General features: G+C 39.2%; 1 protein-coding gene across 8 annotated transcripts in view; it reads right to left on the bottom strand.

Moving 5' to 3' along the window:
- The window catches only part of UNC5D (unc-5 netrin receptor D), a 561,176-nt gene that overhangs the window by 204,864 nt on the left and 328,442 nt on the right, over positions 1-27,870 (bottom strand). For all 8 annotated transcript variants that reach the window (XM_032144088.2, XM_032144094.2, XM_032144090.2 and 5 more), the window contains exon 4: positions 1,672-1,775. In XM_032144088.2, coding sequence (XP_031999979.1) covers positions 1,672-1,775 — 104 coding nt within the window. The remainder of the gene's footprint in view (positions 1-1,671; positions 1,776-27,870) is intronic.

Here is a 27,870-nt window from a genome sequence, read left to right as displayed (position 1 = left end):
GTATCTTTTTTGTACTATATTCAATAAAAAATTTTTAAATAAGCATTTTCCTTTATAATCATTTTACATCATGCATGGAGTGTTCAGTTTAATTTTCAAGTCCGTTTACTTCATTTCTGTGAGCCATTTGAGCTTTGAATAGTGTCCACCCAGCACACTTTCTAAATAGGCAAGTATGTGTGTTTTTTCATTCCCCTTTATTTTATCTCCTTTTTTGTCCTTCCAATTATAAAATCCCAACTTTACTAAAATATGAGGCAAAGCCTCCTGGTTTTTTTCTTTTTCTTTGTATATCTGCTTCTCCGTGAATAAACAATAGCTCCAAACACTGTTTCCTAGCTTCCCATAGAAGAGTCAAACCTGGACCATGTGCTGCTGAACTCAGGCCTGTGAAAGGAAAATAAACCTTGGGGCCCCCAAATCACTAAGCTAAAGGGAAAAGTCAAGCTGGGAACCCCTTAGGGCCAACCTGCCTCCCATTCAATTCAAAGTCACCCCTCTGCTCACTGAGATAAATGCATATCTGATTGCATCCTTTGGAGAGGCTAATCAGAAATTCAAAAGAATATAACCATTTGTCCCTTATCTACCTGTGACCCAGAAGCCCCCTCCCTGCTTCCAGGGGAGTTATCCCACCTTTGCTTCCAGTTGTCCAGCTTTTCCCGGACCTGAACCCATGTTCATCTTACATATGTTGATTGATGTCTCATGTCTCCCTAAAATGTATAAAACCAAACTGCTCTGACCACACTGGGCACATGTCGTCAGGACCTCCTGAGGCTGTGTCATGGGCGTGTGTCCTCAACCTTGGCAAAATAAACTTTCTAAATTAACCAAGACCTCTCTCAAATTTTCGGGCTTCACGGGCCTAAATTTATAAACTTTTCATTATATTAAGCATGCCTTATACTTCTTAGTGTTTTTCCTCCAATAATAGCTATATTACTAGTCTATCAGGGGTCATCTTTTCATAGTGAATAAAAGATTTAGAAAGACTTTCCTATGACCAGAGTGCATTACCAGAGACAATTATATTCGAATAGTAAGGTAGAAGTTCTAGAAAACATTCAAGAAGCAAAAAACATTGTGACTCTGCATTCTGGACACCTTGCTGTGAAGGAAGGATAACAGATCAGAGACCTGTGGCTTCCTCATGTTTTATATCCCTAACGCCTGCACAGTACAGAAAACATAACAAACACTCAATAAATGAATGCTTGTTCCACAAAAAAGTGAAGGATGAACAAACACCAGCAACACTGGGACTGGGTCTTCTGACCTTTCCTATGGGCATTTTCATGCGTGTTTGCCTGTTACAGCTCAGATTTGCTCCGTAAGCCAATATGCATATCAGAAGATCTTGACTGAGGACAGAAAAAATGACATCTGCATGATTCAAGGTCCCCAGAACCAAGAAGACAGATCAAATCCTACCCAGCCTGCCTACCAAGGGCCTTGTGCAAACACAGAAGTAGATGGGAGACGAGTTCTTTCTAGCTTATTTCCTAGACAATTTCTTCTTCATCTTTAGCAACTGAGCCCAGGCAACAAGAATCCCAGACATGGGCTCCTTTACTTCCCTTCCAGCCACACAGGACCCTGCTCTCCCTCTTGGGAACAGGACTGGTTCCTCCCAGGAACCAGGAGACTGGTCCCAGGATCCTGTCTTACCTCGGCAGCAGGGACTCCCTCCGGTGGGCGGCAGTGCAGCACAATCATACCTTCAATGGGAACCTCCCTTCCTTGTGGGTCTTGTTCAAAGTTTTTCCGTAAATCTGCAAAGAAGCATGAGATAGGTGACACTTTGCTCCAAGTCTAGTGTTATTCAAATTTGGTCCAAGTACAAAAAAAAGTGAGCTTAATGTCACAACCTAGACACACACACACACACACACACACACACACAAATAAGTCACTTGTTCCAGGAATTCTAGAATAAGAGAATCGTTTTTCCAAATATTCATAAATGCGTGCGAAATAACCTGGACAAAACAGTTTCTGATGTCCTATATTGATGTGAAGGATGAAATAAATAACTAGGAGAGTAGGAAAAAAAAAAAAACACAGAACACTCCATTGTTTCATGAGTCTTTGCCAGCATTATCTGCTGAGCATCTGATGAAACACTTGGCCTAATAAATTGCCATCCACAATTATTATACAGTCGAGATGCACATGATTTTTTTCTATTAACTGAAGAGTGCATTATTAATCTGTAACCTCTGCCATTCCCTTAACCCTCTAGGGGGCTCTAGAAGATGCTAATAGAGTGAGATTACCTATTAGTCTTTTTATTTGTAACCAGGGAGAAGGGACAACATTCAACCACAACAAAATCTATAACCTATCCAACCAAACATATAATTATAAAACACAATGCCCTCCAGTCAAACAGCAATGCTGGGTATTTGGGTAGTGCCCTTCATGGAAGGCTCCAGGCACTTTGCAAACAAGCTGTACTATTAACCTTTTACACATGGAAGGATGACACTTGCAGAGGTTAATTGGCTTGCCAGTGGTCACAGAGAGCATCAGTGCCAGTGATGGGGAACAATGCACTAAGCGTCCTGACACCCAGGCTGAGTGCTAACCAGCAAAGCCTTCTCAGGGAAAAGGACATAGATGGACAGAGTAGAAGAGTTTCATTTGCATTGTTTTCCACTTGAGCACACGCTTCATTAAAAAAAGGTGGGGAGTTGGCCTTTATTTCTCTGGAGGTGTCATGACAACTCTTTGATAATCTTGCAGCACGATGGTAATTCTTGCTGCCACTTGAAAGCATAGGATAGTAGGGCAAAGACAGGTTGTTTACAAGTCTTCCTCAGTGTAAAAGATTTTGCCCTCCCTCCCTGACAATGCATTTTTCTTCAAATTGAGTATCTCAAATTACAGGCTGTGAATTTATTGATTTAATTTTCTTCAGTGCTTACAATAACGTGAAATATGTTCTTTGTAAAGAGGAGAGCTTCAGAATCAGTTACATCTTTATAAATTGTATAAATACATTAAACTTGCTTTTAGCAAGTCAAAAACACTCAATGAATAACAAGCACAGCAAGCCATGTATTCACTTTCCTCTGAATTTTACTCTTAATGCTTTCCCTCCTAGAGGCAACCAATGTCTTTTGTTAGTAGCAGTGCTACATATTCGGAAGTCTTCATGAGTATATATAAGGCGAAAGATCTTAAAACAACTTGAACTGCAGGTGGGTGACAAGATCCATTCTCTCATTTCTCTGCTGTCCCCTGAGTTTTAAAGCCAGCTTCCCTTTATCCAGGAACCGTAAATTGCCACAGCCTGTTTGATTCAGGACTTCTGACTCCAAGTATGATGAAGGTCACATACCTGACAACAAAACTGTGAAGGTTCTGTGAATAAACCCAGAATGAAAAATCTCATGTTTCCCACACAATTCTCTGCTGTCTCACAAGAGATCTTTGGGTCAAAAATCCTTCCTCCATATGACTTGGTTATTTATCAGAACTCTATCAAAATTAGTCTATCATAGAGCAAGAGTGACTTTAACATGAGATGTCAGTTTGCTGATGAAGGAGCTGTTTTTTGTTTTGTTTTGTTTTGGAGATAAGGCCTTGCTCCATTGCCCAGGCTGAAGCGCAATGGTGTGAACATAGCTCACTGCAACCTTGACCTTCCCAGGCTCAAGCTATCCTCCCACCTCAGCTTCCCAAGTAGCTAGGGCTACAGGTGTGTGACATCACACATGGCTAATTTTTAAAAAATTTTTCTGTAGAAATGGCCAGAGTGTCACTTCTTGCTTTGTTGCCCAGTCTGGTCTCCAAATCCTCCGGCGATCCTCCTGCCTTGGCCTCCCGAATTGCTTGGATTACAGGCATGAGCCACTGTGTCTGGCTTTGGTTTGGTTTGTTTGTTTGTTTTTTTCCTTTTCCATCATTGCTTTGTTTTCTGAAGGAAGTTTTGTTCAGTGCTGCTAAATGATCATCCCAATTTTGACACCAATTAATCTGTATGCAGCCAGATAAAGTATAGAAAACCAATAGTGCAAATTTCTGTTTACATTCTACTTTTGTGTCCTTTCTTTGATCAACAGAAACAGAAAAGGTAAAAAATACTTAGTTTATGGCTATCTACATACTACTACATTAACTAAGTTATCAGGTGAAAAGACAACTGGAGAAATGTCATTTTTTTTCTCCCCATTCCAGCCTCTCAGTAAAATAGGCAAGTAAATACATACATATCTATTTATACACGTTTATATAATTTACATACTTGTGTGTGTGTGTGTATATAAACTATTGACAGTGGGATCTAGGAAAGGGTATTACCCATAAACTAGAAACTTCGAGGAACTTCTAATAGATCTCACATAGGCAAGATCAGGTAGAAGAAAAGCCAATCCAACCTGCTGCTCTTTCCAAATGACATTTGAAATGACTGGAAGAGTCCTAGCAAGACACACATTTCCCTCCCAAAGGTGTACATAAAAAGAACAAAGATTAAAGGCAATGACTGGGGGACAGGGAACAACTAGGGCACTATATGTATCTGGATCCAACAGTGGTAACAGGCCACTGACCTGTTAGGGAGCTGTAATGATCAGACATCATTATACCAAGTGAGACACACAAGTATCATGGAGTCCTAGTTCTGGCTTGTACCTGATACTGGTGCCAGGACACTGACTACTAAGGAGGGCAAACTTTTGAATCCTAAGGAGGGTAAACTTACCAACAAATTCAAGTTAGCTACTAAATATAGTAGACATGATGGAAATAAACTCTTTAGACATAGAGGTATAGCTATGATTCTCACCATAGGGCACCCAGCCTAATTTGTTTCTGAATAGGCAATCTGAACACTTTAATCACCTATATGAGCTCCAAGGCTTGAAAGAAATAGACAGGAACCGATCCAATTTCTAATAGTAGGGAAAACATCCTTAGCCATATAACAAGAATTATACTACAAGATAAGGAAACAAACCATAGAACCGAAAATAGATTTCTTCCTCTAAAAAGACATGAAGCAAGAGGCATATTTTTAGATAATTTCTAATTTTAGTTCTTTAAAGTCAAAAGGAAATAGCAACTGAGAATCTAGAGTAGAGAGTTATAAATAGGATAACATCTGAGATCAAGAAACCGCCACTATGAGGAAAGAAACTAACTGCTGATTTAGAAATATATAAATAAATATGGAGACAGTAAATAGCATATTGAATATTGCAGAAAACTGAACCAGAAGACAGGCAGCATCAGTCAGGATGCATCAGAAAAACAGCAAGTACACCGATTGGTTTAACAAAAAATATTAATATAATGAAATTTAAAAAGTAGGCAAAGGGGAAACCGCAGCAACATTACAGGGAGCCTGGGCTTGGCAAAGGAGCTCTATACCTTTCTGCTCAATTTATAGATAGACCAGTTGGTATAGACATGGAAGACTGCTGTGCTGGTAACAGAGTAAGAAACGTCCTCTACTAGGGTGCTTATGGTGACTTGTTCTACATCTGTTTTCCTTGTTCTATCATCGGTTCTATGAAAGCAGGTTCTACGTCCTAGACTTTCACTCCTCTATTCCCAGTGCCTATTGTAATATCTTATACAGGGCAGGTCCTTAATAAATACCTGGTGAGTAAATGAGGTAAGGGGAAAGTGATAAAGTGACAATGAGATTGTCAGAGGAAGGATGAAATGAATGGCAAAGTGGAGAAAGAGGAATACAACATTACATGTAACAGGAATTTTAAAAGGACACAACAATCTGAAAAAAAGAAACAAAAATCAATTTAATAATAATAGTTCTCTAAGCTAAAAAAGGACTTGAGTTTGCAAAATGACTCATTGGATATGAGGCAAACTAGCTTTAAAAAGAAACAACCCTAGATAGATCTTAGTTGAAACTGTTAATTTTAACAAAATTAATAAAATGCAAAAATAAATTTACAGAAATTTATTTTACAGTATTTTTGCAGAAAACAAAAAAATTTACAGTATTTTTGCAGAAAACAAGAAAAAGAATAATGGAACAAGAATATGGAATTTATTTCCTATATTTTTTGTGTATCAGAGTATACTTAATCAAATTCTATTTTATTTTTTGCTTTTTTATTTGCAAAAAGCATAGGTGCTAATTTTTTATTTGCAAACAAGTTAGTATTCAGGAGTAAACTAACAACAACGTAGTGTCAGATATGATAGGACCATGAGATTGTAAGCAGCCACATACTCTTCCTGAAAACATTACCTTGTAAAATAAACTAACCAATGAAAAACAACTCAATGCAATAATTTCAGTATTTGGAAGCTGTCGTTTTTAAAAACCTGGCAATGGGCAATAAAACACTTAAAAGATTTAAACCTAAATACTTTTTATAATATAACTAAAAATATTCACATAACTACCTAAGGGATCAGGGAATAAAGATGCATAATATATCATAAATACGCATAATTAATGGTATGAACTTAAAACTGCTGGATCATAGAACTCAGGACCCCACCAGGCAGGAGTGGTCACTGGTGAGGAAGGTGGGGGCTGCAGCTTGTGTTTTTGTTTGAATTTTGGGGCCACCACTTACTCGTATCTTGACTCAGTAAGTATCTTCGATCTCTCTGCCTCAGCTTCCTCATCAGTGATATGAGGATAATAATTCACATACATTTTGTTAAGACTAAATGCTAATATATGTGAAGTCCATTTAAGAGCACTGGTTGCTTCATAGAAGTCATGTGAATTACTAGATCCTATTTTAAAGCCTTGATGATTAAAATGGGGTAGCTTTGTCATAAATCAGGCAAATTAACTACAAACCAGTGCATTTTTCAGAGACACTCGAATAAAAAGAATAATGCGGTATATGATTAAAGTGATACATAAATTAAGTGGGAAAAGGTATTAAGGTGACTAATTGCCCTTTTGGAGAAAAAAATAAAAACTAGATTGATGTCTTTATACCAAAATAAATCCCATATTAATAAGCAATATTTTTACACAAAACTACAGCGTAATAAAATAAAATATGCATTGGATCTTAGGAAGAGGAAGGCTTTCCCAGACTTGAAATTAAAGACCCCTTAAGGGATTGATCAGTAGACAGTGTTTCGTCAAAATTAAAATTTTTTTTTTATCTAAAACATTATAAGCAACATCAAGGGCAGAGGGTTAACAGCCTTAATATATAAAGAGCTCTTATGAAACAAAATAAAAACAATACCCTCAAATAAAATGGCAAAGGGACGTGAAACAAAATTTGTACAAGAAGAGATACAAGTGGCTAATAAAAATATCTAAAAGGACCAAGTCACTAATTATTCAAGAAATGTCAATTTTGAAACCATCACTATATCTCCTTCCTCTTCCAAGAGGCTTAGTTTTGTTTAAGTAATAATGCCCAAGGTCAGCAAGCATATAAGAAACAGTAATATTAAACACTGCTGCAAGTGAAAATGGGCATACATGAAGAGCGAGCTGTAATGTGTTACTTCAAAAGTTCAGAGATGAACAGTATGGCATTCTGTTTAGCAATAAAAAGGAAAGAAGTATTGATGCATGTTACAACATAGATGAATCTTAAAAATGCTATGCTAGGTAAAAGAAGCCATTCACAAAAGGCCACATATTGTATGTTTCGCTTATATGAAATATACAGAAGAGGTAAATCCATAGAGACAGAAAATAGATGAGTGGTTACCTAGGGCTGCAGCTGAGTAAGGAGTATGGGGAAGGACAGCAAAGAGAAATAGTTTTGGTGGGTTTTTTACGGTGTGACAGAAATATTCTATAATTGACCCTGGTGATGGTTATACAACTCTGTGAGTATACTAAAAACTACCAAATTGTACACTTTAAATAGGTAAGCTGCATGGTATGTGGATATCTCAGTACAGTTATTATTAAAAAGAATTCATTCATATGATCCAATAATTCTACTTCTAAAGTTTTCTAAAAAAAAAAAAAAAAAAGATGAGAGCGCCACAGAAAAATGGATGCATAGTGGTATTGCTCAAATAATCATTTATAATGATGAACACTTGCTAATAACCTAAATAATAATACAGGGGTGGTTAATTTTTTGGTGCATTCATACAATGGAACATTATGCCACCTTATGATTAAAAATCATAAGCTCAAACTATTTAAGATTATAGGTAAATATTCAGATTAAGTGCTAAATAAAATAGAGTGGAGTACATGATCTCTATCATATGCATGTTAGTAATAAAAATCATTCTTTCCCAAATGTAGTAATTGTATTATTATTATTAAATACATCTACTTCCAAATAAAAGTAGGTATACCTGCATTAAAAACCAAAACAGGCAAGTAATCCTTTTTTTTTTTTTTTGAGATGAAGTCTCGCTCTTGTTGCCCAGGCTGGAGTGCAATGGCCCATTCTCAGCTCACTGCAACCTCCGCCTCCTAGATTCAAGCAATTCTCCTGCCTCAACCTCCTGAGTAAATGGGATTACAAGCGTGTGCCACCACGTCTGACTAAATTTTTTGTATTTTTAGTAGAGACGGGGTTTTGCCTTATTGGCCATGCTGGTCTTGAACTCCTGACCTCATGTGAGCCACCTGCCTCGGCCTCCCAAAGTGCTGGGATTACAGTCGTGAGCCACTGCACCCAGCTGGTAGGTAATCCTTAATTTGCCTTCATGAGTTGTGTAGAAGTGCAATAGTCTTCTTCACTCACTCCCGCTGTTGACCATGGGCTGGACACTGTCCCAGGCAGTGGGATACCTGACTGAACATGCCACAGACTGCCCTGGCCTTCCCACAGCATGTGCTCTGGCAGGGTGACTAGCTATTAAACAAGCAATTAAGAGGTATACATCTGAGTGATGAGACGGAGAAGTGGGAACTACCCTGTAAATGTAGCACAGTGGGGCCCACATAAATCTAGTGATTGCAGAAAAGTTTCTCAGAGAGTAATATCTAAACTGAGGCAGAGAATCTCACAGGCCTAAAAACACACACCAGGTGCCATTTATAGTCTCAATCTGACTTGTACTGGCTTAAAGCATAACCACCACATTCCTTTCCTTTTAAACATATATACATATGCTCTCTCACTTTTTTCTTGCAAGTCTCTGCAAAATGCTTGCCTAGCTACCTCTCTTTCCTAAGTTTTCATATCACATGAGGACACTCTTTTATTAGACTTGTCTTCTATTCATGTATATTGAGAGGGTGGAGCATAAATAGATTTCCACCCTCTGATCTCACTCATAATCATGTGCACATGGTCTATGGGGAGAAGAAAAGCAGTCATTGTCACATTGTTCTTGTATAAGGGAACTGAACCAAATTGCATACATATGCATAAAGATAGATTTTAAAATGTGGTTTAAAAATACAAAACCTTACCATCTGAAAATAGCAACTGGTGTGGGATTAGTATATATATATCATTATAGTTATAGGAAAAACCCTAAAAAGAAATTACTAAACATTTTGAAGATTTTCCACTGGATGAAATTTGGTATATTAATTATCTCCTTTATCTGTTTCTGCATTTTCCAAAATTTCTGTAATGAATATGGATTACTTTCATAGCCACCAAAAATCACGTCCAAAAAAAGATCCCTTTCTTCTATGAGTTGTCAAGCATCTCTGTACTAGACCAAACTGTATCAGAAGCCAGGAGAGAAGTACATCTTGTTTCATTTTATTGTACCAAGTTTCACTCCTACGATGTCTATCAAAGAAGGAAGCAAGGAAGATCATATCCTTCAAACTTTTCAGAATTGCAAATTCTGAAATACCCTTCTCTAATTTTATTTTAGTCATGGGAATCTGCACATGAGGGCAAAACTTTTCATTGGTTCTGTTTATTGCCATATTTCTGGCAGCTGGAAGATAGTGACTTAATACATACTTGTTGAATGAATGAATGAATGAATGAGCAAATGTAATTTCCCACTTCAGCTCATCTGAATGATGACTATGAACTAATATGCAACGAAGTCTCTGGCAGTTAAGATGACTAGGAAAAGCAAAACCATGAACAGATATGTGCAATAGGCACTGCAATGATGCTAAAATAACACACTCATTCAGTGTCATCTTTACACACACACATGTGTGTGTGTTTGAATGGTACGAACAATCATCAGCACAGATCAATTTGGAGCAGCACTCTGTCTAGTTCTGTTCCTTCTTCACCCCATCACCCTGTTTAGTTCCACAGCAGAATGCCAACAAAGCCCACGATGCCTGGAATCAAAGACAGCAGAAGTGAAGAGGAGGGAGAGGTAACAAAGCCAGGTACTTGGCAAACCTGTAAATCACATAGCCAGCAACAGGATCATCCAGACTCAGCAGTACCTGCCGATAAGTAGTACATCTGGGGCTAGACCTTGGAAAGCAGCAGCCTCCCCTTCCTCACCCCATGCCCTATTTGGCCTTTTTCTCATTTTCCTTTCATGCTACTATGTTAGAAAAGTCATTGTAGCACAAGAAAATCAATAAAAATTCAATTCCAAATAATAGTTCTTTGCAGCTCAGCAACACCAGGGAGTTATCGGCTCATTCAATGTTCTGGCAGTTAATGCAATGAAATAAAAATAATTTACTCATTCAAACCAAATCAGCCAGTGAAAAATCATAGTCATTTTTTTAATAGTCATAGTCAAAGCCATTTGTTAAGATTCCAGGAGGATGGTCTGATGTCCCATTAGTTGTCCAACTACACTGGTATTCAAATAGGCTTTGAATCTTTCCCACCCATATTTCTCTGAGGGAACAACAAACCCTATTTGTCATACATAGAAGAAAACTGTAACTTACCCAAATACAGATCATTTATTGTAATAAAAGTGCTGGTTCACATGCAGGACAAGTACATGCCAGCAAACCGGAAGTCAAGGCCTGGTGCTTCCATGTGGTTCCGCCTCAATCCTCCAGCCCTGAGTTGTTATGACCTAAGAAGTCAGTTCCTGACTCCAGTTCTCAAGGGAAGGCACGTAAAAAGCTTTCTATTAGGTCAATTTTTTCCTTATTGTGATTCTCTTTTGGGTTTGGCACATTATCTGCGCTCCTCCCGCAAGCCTGGCTTAAACCCTCTACCTTGCTTAGATCTATGTATTATGCACATTTCTTTTCTTTTCTTGAGTCTCACTTTGTCACCTAGGCTGGAGTGCAGTGGTGCAATCTTGGCTCACTGTAACCTCCGTTTCCTGGGTTCAAGTGATTGCCCTGTCTCAGCCTCTGGAGTAGCTGGGATTACAGGCATGTGCCACCACGCCCGGCTAATTTTTGTATTTTTAGTAGAGACGGGAGTTTCTCCATGTTGGCCAGGGTGGTCTCAAACTCCTGACCTCAAGTGATCCACCCGCCTCGGCCTCCCAAAGTGCTGGGATTACAGGTGTGAGCCACTGTGCCCAGCTGATTCTGCACATTTCTTGACCAGCAGACCCATATTGATATTAGGCTGTTCCCACCTTTCATTTCATGTCTTTGTGTTAGATCTTCCAGTTCTTATTTCAGTTGTGTCTCCTTGAGTGATAACTGGCATTAAAGGAGAATGCCACATGTAGATTCCTATACATCAGGAACATATATATATATATATATGAATATAATATATATATTCCCCTTAACATTATCTATTATATTCATTTTATTGTACTGAGTTGCACTGCTACAATGTCCATCAAAGAAGGAAGCAACAAAGATCATATCCTTCAAAGTTTAGTGAATTACAAATTCTAAAATATTCTTCTTTAATTGTATTTTAGTTATAGGAATCTGCACATAGCACAAAACTTTTCATTGGTTCTGTTTATTGCCATATTTCTGGAATGAATATATATATGTATATATATACACACACACACACACATACATATGGTTGCAATAATATATTATATATATGACATCTTCCTGAAATTCCTGAATATTGCAACCATAACTCCTGTTCAGTAAATCTTACAGCAATAACGAAGAAGGGCCACCTTTGGACAGACACCGCTGAATCACCCTACAACTCTCCATGCACTCTGTTCTCTTGATGCCAGGCACTGAGCATTCTCTGCTTACTGGGACAGCAGCGTGTTTGGCTGATGCAAAAGGTCCTGTCATGCTGACACTCCTCAAGGCTGTTTCTAGGACCATAAAATAACTTTGGGCCTTTGTGAGATCCCTTGTGTTCTGTAATCCCTCTGCTGGTAAATTGCTGTTATCAATAAAGCATTTTATAACTAGCACTGTGTATCATTATCCTGTGTTCACAAGTAGAGTAGCTTGTCAGGTAACAGTGGGGTTGCCAAGGGGATAGATATAGTTGTGCCTGCATTAGGGACATATTATGCTGAGTAGAGACAGTTGTAGTTTTCCAAAATGCTTCAAGAACTAATTTAACCTATTCTCTATTGAGATACTCCCAACACAAGATCTATCGCGTTCCGCCTCTTTTGTTTATAAAAACAAAAATCATTCATATTCCAACAAGAAATTGAGAATTTTTTGAAAATTAGGAAGATAAAAATCTTAACGATGAGTTTAGGACTGACTGGCAACCAAGACAGACCAGGCTTGAAGAATAAGAAACACAATACAACTGTGTCTTAAAGAGGCTATAACATAGCCAAACAAGGAGACAAAGAGATCCAGTTAGGGTCACGCACGGTGTCTCTTGCTTGTAATTCCAGGATTTGGGGAGGCCAAAGTGGGAGGATCTCTTCACGCCAGGAGTTTGATACCAGCTTGGGCAACACAGTGAGATCCTCGTCTCTCAAAAAAAAAAAAAAAAAACAAAAAACAAAACAAACAAAAAAAACAGGAAAACAACAACAACAACAACAAAATAGGCTTGGTGGTGCATGCCTGTAGTCCCAGCTACTTGGGAGGCTGAGGCAGGAGAATCGCTTGGGCCCAGGAGTTGGAAGCCACAGTGAGCTATAATCACGCCACTTTACTCCAGTCTGAAAGATGGAGTGAGATTCTGTCTCTATAAAACAAAACAAACAAACAAAAAACAGGCCCAGTATAATTCTTTCCTCTGAGTTATTTCATGATCCTCTTAGCACACACACGGCCATGTCGCTTCTGCCCTTCCTAACCAATCCCCTCTCGCTATGGCCCTAATGGTCTTTTTTGTCAATTGCATTCACTCATGGGTGCTGGTGTCTCAGGGCCACTGCCACCTGCTTCTTTTTTTGTGCCTTCTACCTTCAGTTGTCACTACCAACTGCTGCTTCTCTTTCAGGATGAGGTTATACTCAGAAGAGCAAAAATCTACAAGACAATAATTACTTAAATTCTTCTCAAGTGAATCTATCATACTGAGTCAATTCATGTGTCTATCTTGCCTGGGGGTAGATTCTTGGCCCCAAGGACACAACAGTGGGCACATGTGGCACCAGAATGATCTCCCCTGCCTATGAAGCCACTCGGCACTACTTCTCTTAGCAAGAAAATAATGGGTAGGAACCTCACATAAGGAAACCATGCCTGTAGAAAGAAGGATTGCTGCTTGCTTTGTCTCCAGGTTCCATAGAAGGCACTTTCTGCATATTGACTGCATTGATTTGGTTGTGTCACTACATAAAGGACCGGTGAAGTTTAACCTAAATAGGAGATATTAACAATCTCCAACAGGAAAAGCCATTAACTGAAAATATAGAAATTCTCTGCTGCCTTGTTTTTAAGGCATTAAACCAAGGGAAAATACACTGATAACTCACATTTTGTATCTTTACATCATGTTCCACCAAAAGCTATAAGGACAAAATATCCACAAGTTCCACATTCTGTACATTTGAGAGTACTATTTTTCTACTTGCTATGCTAATGAGAAAATTGAGTCCTAGGTGAATGCAGAAATAGCCACCAAATCAAAGTGTTTTTGATAGAAAACAAAAACAAAAAGATCAGTGCCTGGAAGCACTGACTGCACCTAGGCTGCTCAGTTCCCAAACAGGATATGAAAAGACTATGCTGGTCACACACACACACACTTTAGAGATTGGGTCTTGCTCTGTCACCCAGGTTTGAGTTCAGTGGTGTGATCATAGCTAACTACAGCTTAAAACTCCTGAGCTCAAGCAATACTACTGCCTTGGCCTCCCAAGTAGCTAGAACTATAGGCACATGCCATCAAGCCTGGCTAGTTGTTAAATTTTTTTGTAGAGATGGGGTCTCACTATGTTGCCCAGGCTGGTCTCCAACTCCTGACCTCAAGTGATCTTCCTGCCTTAGCCTCCCAAAGTGGTGAGATTATAGGCATGAGCCACTGCACCCAGCCTGTGCTGTTCATCCTGTTGTCAAGAATCCCTTTTCTGAGACAGCTTAATTTCTACATCTCCTACAAGCAGTAATAGAGCTTATCTGCAGCTCAGCATCCAGCTGGGCACTCGAATGCAAAATGAACCCCATGGCTGAAGGGACAAAGTTTTAAAAACCACATGGATGTGGAGAATCATCCCTGACTTTCCTGAGTGACCTCTGAGTCTTCTACAGGAAATTAGAGGGATGTGAACTAGCAACAAGTTTAAGAAGAAATGACCTAAAAATAACCTTAAGCTTTCAATACTCACCACCTCATTGTAATTCAGTACCACTCCTGGAGAGGGATGAAAGGAAAACAAAGGGATAGAAAAGAGTCAAAAAGAAAAGCCAACCCAGCAGCAAGAAAAAACAATTTAACCACATTATTAGTTTTTTTGTTCTTCCCTCATCCCACATCTCCATGAGGCCAGAAAGGTCAATCAGGACAAGATGCAGCCAGTGTCATGAGCATGTAAACATTGGATATGCCACCAAATATCTAGCATCTCCTGCCTCCAGCACGGCCCCACAGAACAACTGAGTGGAAGGAAGAAGGCTGCATTTTGCTTTCCTTAAGCCAATCTTGCCAGAACCGGGAAGATCTAAGGAACCACTTTGGCTCAAAGTTGTTCACCTTTTGGGTAGCCAAATCTGTATTTTTTTTAAATAAAATTACCCAGCAGAATGCAGATGAAACTATGCAGAACTGACAAGAAAGAGGTAACCACTGCATCAGGAGGATGCTTTCCAGGAAAAGTGAATGATCAACGGCAGTGAAATAGGAGCTATCATGGGGATCTGAGAAAGGAAAGAAATCATTGTGGCTGTTGCAGCCACAATGACTGGTGACTGGAAGCACTGTATAGTCAGGGAAGGGAAGAGAGACATGGGGGTTCATGCCTATGGGGCCAAAAGTTCAAAGTTTAGGAAGACATGGTGTTCAACCATAGGAATAGCACGATCTAGTTTGCATTTTTCTTCAAGAGTAATCATTCTTGTTGCTGTGTAGAGAATGCATTTCAAGGCAGCAAGAGCAGAAGCAGCAAAGAGATTATCATAGGAGATAAATAATGTTTGTATCAGGTGGAGAGAAGAGGACAAATTCAGGATCTAGTTTGGAGGCAGAGGTGGCTGGACTTTTAGGTGAACAGGATGTGACTGAAGGAAAGAAAAGTCCAGGATGACCCCTGGGTCTTGTCAGGAGCCCCTGTGGTCCCTTTACTGAAACAGAAAACACTGAGAAATAAACACAAATTTACAGCAATGATTTTTTCTTTTAATTTTTTTGTTTTTAATTATTATGGGTACATAAGAGGTACATACATTTATGGAGTACATGTGATGTTTTGGTACATGCTTACAATGTGTAATGATCCCATCAGCTTATTGGGATACCCATCACCTGAAGCATTTATTATTTCTTTGTTTTAAGAACATTCCAATTCCATTCTTTTAGTTATTTTAAAATATACAATAAAGTAGTGTTCACCATAGTTCACATTGTTATGCTATTGAATACTAAATCTTATTCATTCTTTAACTACATTTTTATACCCATTAACTATCCCCACTTCCTCCACCATCACCCTGCAGCAGTATTGATGGAGTGAAAACCAAAAAAGTACTTTTTGGGACACAGCCAGTTTGAGACACCTACTAGATATCCAAGTGGATGTGTCAGGTAGGCAGTAGATGAAGAATTTGGGAGACAAGGTGCCACGTTAAGGCTGAGCATGATCAGAATACAGACAGCGAACAAAGCCCTGGAACGAAAGACTCCATCGAAAGAGAGACTGTGGATTATGGAGGGAAGAGGCCTCAAGATGGAGATCTAGAATACTACAATATTTACAGGTGGGAAGAGAAGGAATCTAGACAGAAAATTCAACTGTGGTCAATGAGAAGAAGGAAAACCAGAAGACAGTAAAATCAAGCCCTCCTTCCAGAGATGAGGAATCTAAAGGTCCTGAGACCCAGGAATCTTAATTTTTGGAAGTTCCCCATGTGATTCTCATGTGTGGCCAGTATCAGGAGTCACTTTGAAAGTGCGCAAAACCGAATAGTTGGTCCCAGAACGTGAACCCAGCTCTTCTGACCTCTACTTCCTCACTCTGTAACTCCTATTCCCTCTCTACACTTTTTAAAAATACAAGCCATTTCATCTTCATGCTGATATTAAATTCCCATCTATTCCTCAAATCATTAACTCTAGCTATTGCTCCAACTGTTCTCTCTTTAGTCAAACTTTGGGAATGAGTTGTCTACATCATCTCTGCTTTCTCCTCTCCTATAGATTCCTACATTGGAATCTCCTATCACCCTGGCTCATTACATTGTTTTGTCCGAGTCAATGGAGCCCTTCACATCAAATGTAACAAAACTTCTCACTTCTTACTCCAATTGTCAGATCACATTGACACCACTGACCATTTCTTCCTTCATAAATCTTTCCCTTCTCCCTCATGGGTCTCCTAGTGCCTGTTCTACTTTTTTTTTGTTTTCTCTCAGTCTTATTTATGGGATTCTTCTCCTGTGTTCACCCCTTGACCATTTACAGATTTTCGCTCATGTTCTGCTGGTTGTTTTTTTGTTTTTTTTTTCCTCATCAGCAATTTGAGAGCTGAGGACTAACGTAGAGATTGTGTAGTACAGAAAAAAATGTAGCTAGTTCTCATAACAGTCTGCTCCTTCTATCTTCCTGACAGATGTCTACTCACCTAACTACCATCTACTTGCCAGTGACTCTCAATTCTGTATTTTTGATTCTGCTTTCATATCCTTGAGGTTCAGGCTCATAAATACAACAGCATGATGAAAACAGTCCATTGAATATTCCACGGGTAGTTCATACATGACATGATCAAAAACTAAAACCAGTATCTTATCTTCAAACTGGTTTATTTTACTCTATTCATAACCTACTTAATGGAATCATTTGAGCCAGAAACCTAGCAAGCCCAAAACTTGGAGGAGTCCCCAAACTCCTCTCTTACTTCCCCTTAGTTCTATATCTAAGCAGCCATAAACTGTAGCTAATTTTACATTCCTGAATCCTCACATTTGTACCTTCGTCTTCAACCTATGCTATGCCTGCAGAAGTTCAGGCCGTATCAACACTCTCAAAGATTGGTGCAAAGCTTCCTTGAGTTGACTCTTGCTCCCCTTAAATCTCTGACAGCAGTGAATGGGAGGGTTGGGAGTTTGGAAAGTATGATCGCATCACAGCCTTGCCTATGACATTTCAATGCCCCCAAACTACATTCTGGACAAATCTAAACACTTAGCAGAGAATTTGAACACCCTCCATAATTTGGCCTGTTCAGTTCTCTTTGGTAGCCCCATCTTCTGCCATCTTGTGATTCATTCACTACAAGTACTGTGTTGCTTGCGTTCCCACATAGGTCACGTGATGTTCCATCCTGGATGGATGGACTCAAACATTTTTCTTTACTTGGAATGCACACTCTAAATTGTTACTCCTCCTTCTTCCTAAGGATTTAGCTCAGACATTGACTCAGGAAGTGTATCTTAGGCCTCAAGGATCAGTAAATTATCACTCTTAGTGGCTCCTAAAATATATTATGCCTACCACAAACCAGATTCTGTGAAAACACTTGTTTATATCTCCCTTATTATAAACTCTTCAAGGAAATGGACAATATTTTATTAATTATCATGCTGCCTAGAACATGCTAGATAATTATTCATGGATGCCTGATACTGTTACACCTTAGCTAGTATGCTTTTACCACTTGGCAAATTTCTGGAATGCACCTTCTCATCTTTACTTAGCTGGTGGAAGGATGTGAAATAATCTAAGACGACATTCCTAGGCTCAAAGAATCCCCAAAGATTAACTAAGGTAAGATTTTTGTTTGTTTTGCTTATCAGCTCTTTGTATTATCTGTCAAAAGTTTCCTTTAGTGGAGAAAATGAGAGTTGAATTGAAATAAAATCTATATCCTCTCCCCTGATAAACTTTTACTGAGGTTTTTATGGAAATGGCCATCTTCCAGGAACTTTTAAGGTGAATTTCACCATAAGAATGGCAGACTGAATTAAGCTGTGATTTCCTTCAAAGGTGGTAGCTACATTTCTGCATATTCTTCTTGGTAAAATAATGGTTGGCAATCAATAGTATGAAGGAATACTATTTGGGGAAATTGTCTTTTTCACCATCCACAGTAAGATGTGGTGGAATACGCTTCTGCCTTAGTGGTTCCCATCTTGGTGTTCTTCACTGTGCATGTGTTAATTAAGCAAAAGTAGCACAACTTATATCAATTATATATGAGTCATTCTCTGTTCCTAGAACCAGAGTCTCTTACAGTTCAGCGTTGCTCACACTGTCTATTAAAATGCTTCTACTAAAAAAGGAGAAAAATTGATTAACCCCATGACATCTATGGATGGAAACTAAAAAGATGTAGCAGGCACAAAGTAACTTTGAAGTTTCAAATTAAATCTTCAAAATTTATCCAAGTTTTTGCATTTCACTCCATACTGTATCCATGTTTTATTTTCGCAGATCTAAAGGGGAATATAATTGATGCTTCAGAAAGATGCGCCATGTCTATCTGGTGGCTTCTTATATTCCCGGAGCACCAAGCAGTATCCCACAGGTAGACAGCATTTTGAGAAACACAGTTAAATGGACCATTACTTAAAAAGTTCCTCAACACAGGTTTGTGTAATGCCTTTCTACAGTTAAACACAGATTAAACATTTTTTTTTCTTTTTTTTTTTTTTTTTTGAGACAGAGTTTCGCTCTTGTCCCGCAGGCTGGAGTGCAATGACACGATTTCTGCTCACTGCAACCTGAGCCTCCCGGGTTCAAGCGATTCTCCTCTCTCAGCCTCCTGAGTAGCTGGGATTACAGGCAGGTACCACCACACCTGGCTAATTTTTGTATGTTTAATAGAGATGAGGTTTCACCATGGTGGCCAAGCTGGTCTCCAACTCCTGACCTCAAGTGAACCGTCCGCCTTGGCCTTCCAAAGTGCTAGGATTACAGGCATGATCTACTGCACCAGGTCACATTTTTCTAAGGATATCATTGAAGTGATATAGTCTCCTGGGCCTCTCACATCAGGAGACACATGCTGTTGATTTGACCCATTTTTGGTGACAATAACATTGATTAGTTGACCAAAGTAGTGTACTACAGGATTTTCCTTTGCAATGCTATTATCTAGTTACCCCTTTATAATTAATAAGTATCTTGTGAAGTGATACATCCAGATTATATAAATATCTAGTTTTCCTGAAACTTTCACCCATTAGTTTTATCCTCCATGCTGATGCTTGTGTGAATCAATTCATATTTTACAGATGTCTTTACAATAAGAAAGAGCTCTTCCTTGTGTCATTTACTTATATGTTCATTCATTCATCTTTTAAAATATCAGTGTAGATTCACAGATTCGTATTTCATGAGCTATAGTCTTTGCTATCATTTATTTTGATGCTCAAGTTGTCCCAGATTTGGCGAGTGGGAGCCCCCTCAGGGGTGCTGCTTCCTTTTCCCATGTTCAAATTGAGGGGCAGTAAATAGAACAATGGATCTTCACTCTCCAAAAATGCAAAGTCATCAAAGACAAAGGAAGATCAGGGACTTATCCAGATTAAAGAAGGCTAAACTAACCTCACAACTGAATGTAACACATGATCTAGGAATTTGTTATTAAAGGACATTATTGCACAACTGATAAGGCCCCTAGCAATGGATAATACTATTGTGTCAAATTATTGATAATGATACTAGTTATGTCAGAAAATGTCTTTGATTTTAAAACATACACCATAAAGTATTTATGAACAAGCGGGTATCATATCTGCACCTTAATCTAAAACAGTTCTGAAAAAAATTTAATTTTCTCTATATAAACAAACACATAGATAAACACAGAAAGAGATCATGCTAATGTAGTAAAATGTTAACGTTTGAAGATTCTCAGTAAACGGCTTAAGGGAATTCTTTGTATATAGTGCAACTTTTCTGAAAGTCTGAAATTATGTCAAACGTTTTAAAACTCTGTTAGTCACCAGGCGCGGTGGCTCACGCCTGTAATCCCAGCACTTTGGGAGGCCAAGGTGGGTGGATCACGAGGTCAGGAGATTGAGACCATCCTAACACAGTGAAACCACATCTCTACTAAAAATACAAAAAAATTAGCCGGGAGTGGTGGCGGGCACCTGTAGTCCCAGCTACTCGGGAGGCTGAGGCAGGAGAATGGCATGAACCTAGGAGGTGGAGCTTGCAGTGAGCCGAGATTGTGCCACTGCACTCCAGCCTGGGTGACAGAACGAGACTCTGTCTCAAAACAAACAAACAAACAACTCTGTTAGTCCATACCTCACCTACTTATTGAATGCAGGATTCCTTCCCCAGCATCACTGCCAGACATGTATTCCTTGCCTATCTATGTACAGTTTATAAGGAGTTATGGCCATAAGAAGACTGTCTCATCAATGGGCATTTCTAGTTTTAGCTCAACCCCAAATAAGCCACCTTAAAACTAAGCTCATGTGATGCTACCTCTGGCGTTCTATCAAAACAGAATAATCCTGTCCCAATTCTACATTAGACAGTTTGAATTCATGCCTACCTTTTCTAGGCCTATTATTTGCTTTTCATGTAACGAATGCATATTTGAAATGATTTCTAGAACCATCACCATTACTGCCACTCAGAGCCAACTTCATGGGTGTGTGACCTATGCAGTTACACAGAGTTCCATGCTTGATTTAATGCACTTGCTGTTGATTGCTGAAAACTCTTAATAATGTTTGAACAAAGGGCTCCATATTTTCATTTTGCACTGGGTCCTGCAAATTATGTACACAGTACTGCTGCAAAAAGTCTATGTGGTACCTTTGTGTAAACTGGACACCCATAGGCATAAGGCCTGGTGAGAAAACAGTACCTATGTGCCCGGGGAAAACTAGCCTCCTCTTTCTTCAGGTGGATGAAATCATATTCTAGAGTGTGCATCTCGGCTAGTGAATGCATACTCCGGAATGTGAGAGGAGCTGTATTTCAACACTCATTTTTTTACCTGGCTAGATGCTATTACTTGGCTAGATGCACAACTTTATTTAGAGGTCCAGACTTTCAAACCCTGCAATAGTATTCCTATATTAATTTCAGTCTTTGGAAAAGGACTGAGCATTTACAGAGTAGAATAATATTGTCTCTTGGCTTCAGACACTTTTTTTTTTCCATGGGAGAGGAAGGAGAGTTTCAAGCTTTTGTATGATTTATACCAAGTGTTGAGCATCGGTCTTAATATTATGTTCCATGCCATGGGAATACACCCACATTCTGAACAGATAGGAAGGGAGCAGTGGAGGTATTATTGGCAGTTTAGGTTCTTCCAGAGCTGTACACTGAACAACAGAGAATTAGTGATTCTCATGCTTCCTAACTTCCATTCCCATTTTGGAATGGCTTCATTGTAGTACTGTTAGGAGTGCACAAACAAGAAAGGACAAAGATGGCCCTTATCTGTCAATGCAAGCTATCAATTCACTAAGAAGCCAGATGCCATGTTAGATCCATGGTGCAATCATGACCTACAGCTAACAAAGGTCTTTTCCTAGAGCCGTATCCTACACTGGTAGGGTTGCTTTTCAAGCCAAACACATTTATAAAATAAAGGTAATATATAAGATTGTGTACTAGGCTAAGGAGTCAAGAAAAAGAGGGTAATGCAGGTTGAATCCTCAAGCAGTTTACGATCTAACGAGGGACATAAATCCACAAATACCTTCAACATAACTATCATTCGGGGTATTTTAAGTAGTGTGGTAGAAGTACTAAATCGATGCTTTGAAAACTCAGTTAGACACTTAGAATTTATGAAATTTTGAAGCTGGGGGTGCCACAGAGCATTCCTTTCAATGACTTAGTCGGTATGTGAGGCTGCTGAGATCAACAAATGATAGGGGATTTGCTAAACTAGGTTTTGTGAAGGAAACAGCATGCAAGATGGCCCATGGATTTAGGGAGAGACAGGAGTGTGAGATGGGTCACAGAATATGTTCCAAGGAGAAAAGAATAGATAAGCAAGTCAAGGAGGGGAAAAGCGAGTCCCACATCCCAGACTCTAAGCATCTAGGTCATGCCACTCAAGTGGACAAAGAACACTTGTAGGGATATCATTGGAGATAAGAATGGCGATGTACAGGAAGGCTGCATCTGTAAGCCAGGAAGATGTGCCTAGATGTATTTATTTACATATTCAAATTTGTGGGTAGCGGAGGGCCATTAACAGTTTTTAGTAAGAAATTATTTATCAAAGCCATGAAGCCAAGATCCATAATTGAGGTTTCATTTGATGTCTCTCTTCCATCATTTTCAAAAAATTTTTACCCTTCAAAAAGCAAATGAAAATGATACTGCTTTGACTATGGGAGTTTCAAAGCTTTTGAATGAAATTCTCTTTTAATTTCTTTACTCCTTCTTGGCACAATTGCATAGATATTTTAGGGGTGTCTTAAATCAGCAGCATATTTAAATTATATTCAGGATGTATCACATTTTATACATTAAAAAACAAACAAACAAAATAGTGGTTTTCTGCTGTGTTTTCTTTCAAGTGGCTAACTTGCTATAACAGGCTTGACTAAAACAGGCAAACATTCCCTTTCTTCTCCAATCCCAAAAATCATATGGGAGAAAAGGCCCAAGTGTTAAGAAAAGTTTGCCTGGCCAAGGGTTAGTGGTACAGGCCCAACATTTTATAAGCATATGAACAAGAAGGAGAAAAACAGGGAAGAAAATAAAGGGCTAGGCAGCCAAATGTTCACACATGAAAATAAACAACTACAAATAATTGAATATTCCTAGTTTTGACAACCGTCCAGCAGCAGAAGTAACAGATGCCATGGCGTGCCCGTCTATCTCTGGCTCTATTGAACCAGACAAACGAGAGGAGGCCCGTGGGAGTTGTTCCCTAGAGATAGACTTCTGCCAATTTTGTGGGGTAAATGTAGGTTGGCTTTATTTATTTATTTTTACCTTTATAAAATCACTTTTGAAACTAGGCCTCCGCAATTTCCAGCCCCAGGAAGTTGGACAGCAGCCAACATCTTCCTGACACAGTGTGGAATTATTAAGGAAAAAAACAATAGTTTAAGATAACAGACACTTTGACTCCTAAAACAAAATGTGTGTGTGCGTGTGCATGTGTACACACGCACACACACACACAAACTGGACCATGAGAAGGAATACAATTTACTCTTAAACAGAATTAGAAAGGAAAGCTATTACAGCTTTCTTGAAGGAAACACTCAAATGTACATGAACTTTTTTCTATTATGGTTTTTAAACTCCCACGTAACAGAAAAGGATCAACATACCTTAGTGCCAACAGCACTCAGGGTGAGAGTTTGAAAGATTCAGGACCTGGTTCCATGTTGGTATCAGCTGGGTGACCTTTGGTCACCTAACTTTTTTTTCTTTTCTTTTTCTTTCCTAAGAGATGGGTTCTTGCTGAGTGCCCCAGGCTGGAGTGCAGTGGCTATTCACAGGCGCGATCATGGCACCCAACAGCCCCAAAACTTCTGGGCTCAAGTGATCCTCCTGCCTCAGCCTCCTGAGTAGCCATGACTGCAGGCACACACCAACATATCCAGCTCACCTAACCTTTTGCTTTTTGAAACATCACTTTCCCAGCTGTTAAATGAGGAATTTGGATGAATGGTTAAATCAACATTTTCTAAATAGTGCTTCAGAAACATATTTTAGGGTCTTGTTACTAAAAGTATGGTCCACAGACCCACTGGCAGCATCTGTAGGTATCCAGGGAGTTCATCAGAAATATAAAATTGCGCCAGGCGCAGTGGCTCACGCCTGTAATCCCAGCACTTTGGGAGGCTGATGCAGGCGGATCACGAGGTCAGGAGATCGAGGCCATCTTGGCTAACACGGTGAAACCTCGTCTCTACTAAAAATACAAAAAATTAGCCGGGCGTGGTGGCGGGCGCCTGTAGTCCCAGCTACATGGGAGGCTGAGGGAGGAGAATGGCATGAACCCGGGAGACGGAGCTTACAGTGAGCCCAAATTGCACCACTGCACTCCAGCCTGGGCGACAGAGTGAGACTCCATCTCAAAAACAAAAAAAAAAAAAGAAAAAAAAAGAAATATAAAATTGCAGGCTTCATACCAGCCATACTGAATCATTTTAACTGAATCACCAGCATTTTAATAGCATTCTGGTTGATTTGCCTGCATGTTAAAATTTGAGAAACACTGCTTCTGGGCAAGACAGCTCAAAGGTGATCATAGAATCACCTGGATACAACTTGATACAAATATGCCTTTCTAGGTCCTTTCTCCAGTCTCAATCTGAAAGCCTGGGGTGAAAGCTAGGACTCTGCATATTTAACTTAATACCCCACGGAAATCCACTTCAGTGATACATGCAGTATATAAATTTTTTTGTTTATATTATTTCCCTTTAAAATCAAATGATCTCAAAGTGGTATAATTCCAATGAGCTTCCTGGTGTTTTTGTAAACATTGGCTAAGGTGATCATGTCAAGACCCTCTGTGTCAATGGATCCCTCAGCTGAATTGTCCCAGATGCCATAGAGGTTAAGCCCATGCAGTTTTTTTCAGTTTTTTGTTTGTTTTGTGTGGGTTTTTTTTTTTTTTTTTTTTTGACAGTCTCGCTCAGGCTGGCATGCAATGGCATGATCTCAGCTCACTACAACTTCTACCTCCCAGGCTCAAACGATCCTCCCACCTCAGCCTCCCAAGTAGCTGGGACCACAGGCACATGCCACTGTGCCTGCCTAATTTTTGTAATTTTTTGTAAAGATGGGGTTTCAACATGTTGGCCAAGCTGGTCTCGAACTCCTAGGCTCGAGCATTCCGCCTGCCTCAGCCTCCCAAAGTGTTGGGATTACGGGCGTGAGCCACTGCACCCGGCCCATGGCAGTTTTAAAATTGGTAATTCTTGCTGGATAATTGGTTAAATGCAGGAAACAGAAGGAGCTCTGATGGTGAACTCCAACAATTTAATGAACAATATTAAAATGATACTAATTTTGCAAAGCCCCCTCAAGATGATTGTCATCAGATTCATAAGCTACATTCATCTATCAAAATCCTCATTTAGCACATTAAGATGTCTCTAGTATTTCAAAAACCAATCTTTAAAAGAAGAAACATAGTGAATTATATCCAATTTAGCTTTTCATGTATTGGGAATAAAGACGATCCTCACACACAGTGTGTCACTTGCAGGAAAGTGCTTACAAATAGCAGCCAGAAATTTCTCTCATCCCCATATAACATGAAAGACATTTTTTTCTAAAGTGGATTTTTTCTTTTCCCTGCAAGCAAATCAAAAGAATTCTAAGCAAGGTCCTAAAGGCAATTCCCCCACCCCCCTGACTTTTGATGCCATTACACTAGTTAAATTTCAATTTACATTTTAATGTACACCGGTCCCCAAGTCAAATGCAATATTTAATGACAAATCATGTCTTGACTTGCATAAATAATTTTAAATAAATTAAAAAACCTCTCACTTGCTACATGAGAAGAAACTAAATATGTGTTGCAAATATTAGAGATTATATTAAGTACATTGGATAATATAGGCTTTAATAATATTCAGACATATTTTTATTTAGAAATCACATCTTTATCACATCTTTGAAACAGATATAGAAGAGTGACAAAATAGTTTTTAAATCTCTAAAACAACTTGGGAGCTTATTACTACAAAAATATTTTATGATTCTAAAAAGGTGGGAAGTGATAGAACAGTGTTCTCTGGGGCCAGGCTCAGTGGTTCATGCCTGTAATCCCAGCACTTTGGGAGGCTGAGGAGAAAAAACTGCTTGAGGCCAGGAATTCAAGCAGCGTGGGCAACATAGCAAACCCCATCTCTCTCTCTCTATGTATGTGTGTATATATATATATATTATATATATAACATATATATAATATATATATATTAAGTCTATATATATTTTAAGTTCTTTCTCTCTCTCTTTCATTCTTTCTTGATGGAGTTTTGCTCTTGTTGCCCAGGCTGGAGTGCAATGGCGTGATCTCAGCTCACTGCAACCTCTGCCTCCTGGGTTCAAGCAACTCTCCTACCTCAGCCTCCCGAGTAGCTGGGATTACAGGCATATGCCACCACGCCTGGCTAATTTTTTTTTCTTTTTTTTTTTTTTAGTAGAGACGGGTTTCTCCATGTTGGTCAGGCTGGTCTTGAACTCCCGACCTCAGGTGATCCACCCACCTTGGCCTCCCAAAGTGCTGGGATTACAGGAGTGAGCCACTGAGCCCAGCCTAAGTGTTTTCTATTTTTCACATTGTTTATTCTGTCATGTCTGGGAGAGTTGGGGACCTAGGGCTGACCCAGAATAAATTTTTATAGAATCCATAATCTATAGAAAAATTACTAGGTTACTAAAATTTTAATTCAATTTGTTTCAATAAGGATTAACACACCTGCAAATGAAAGATGATGGTAGAGAATCAAATATATCATAAAATAATAGCTGATGATTGATAAATGCTCATATGTGCAAGGCACAGTTTTAGATATAGTTTATTAAAATAATTCTATGAACTAGGCACCCTTTTATCAGTGAAAACATTAAGACACAGAGATGAAATAAATTTTCTACCATCACAAAACCAAGTAGTAGAACTGAAGTTGGAAACCAATAGGACTCTGGAGTCTGGGTTCCTCCCCATGCGATGCATGTGTGAAAGTGGAAACTGCAGGAGCGAAGGCACATGTCAGACATGCGAGGGTGACATGCAGAAAAGCAAAGTGTTTAGAAGGACAGAGAATACTGTACACCACGAATGGCAATGGGAAACTAACAAAGGTGTATTTGAGCCATTCTTTGCAACATTTGTAAGCAAAACCAAGGTTTTTCCCTGGACAAAACCCCTGGAAGTTTCCAGCAGGCAAGTCCCAATGAAGAATTTAGTGAGCAAGAAGGATGGAGATGGGAAGGACGGGCATGTGCAAAGATCAGGGAGAAGCTATTTACAGTTGTTTGGAGTATAGGTCATGTGGGCCTCAGAGAAGTGAAGAACAGGAAAGGAAAAAGTGAGGGTGAGCAGAAAAAAACTGAGGGGCCCTATATTGAAATCCTCTCTGCTGTTTTGCAGATAGAGCCCTTGAAATTACCTATTTTATCTTGACTCAAGTCAGATGCCCTGGCTGGCCTGATTGAGACCACGCTGGGAGTACAGACATTAACTTAAGAGGAGATTAAATGCAAACATATTCTCTCTCTCAGCTGGCCTGCTACTTTAAAGTCATAAAATAATTGTTGGCTAAAATTAATTAACTAAAAACTATAGGAAAATATTTCCCTTGGCTCTCACATCAAGAGCCTGGCTTGTGAGGTGACCTCTTCTCCCTGGCCTATCAGAACTCAGGCAATACCCAGGAGAGGGCCTCCCCAGATCGCCAGTAGAATGAAGGTGACATGTATATTTTAAGAGGAAGATTTCATTCCCCAGGAAACATAAATGTCTCTGCAAATAGCAGTTCACTCCTATTCTTAATCCTTAAACCATCAACATCTGCTATGAAGAATTACTTGAGTCCGGCCGGGCACGGTGGCT

The sequence above is a fragment of the Hylobates moloch genome, unplaced genomic scaffold (assembly GCF_009828535.3).
Source record: "Hylobates moloch isolate HMO894 unplaced genomic scaffold, HMol_V3 SCAFFOLD_22, whole genome shotgun sequence".
Taxonomy (NCBI): Eukaryota; Metazoa; Chordata; class Mammalia; order Primates; family Hylobatidae; genus Hylobates; species Hylobates moloch.
The sequence above is the reverse complement of the archived record's forward strand: the minus strand, read 5'-3'. Positions and strand labels throughout refer to the sequence as shown.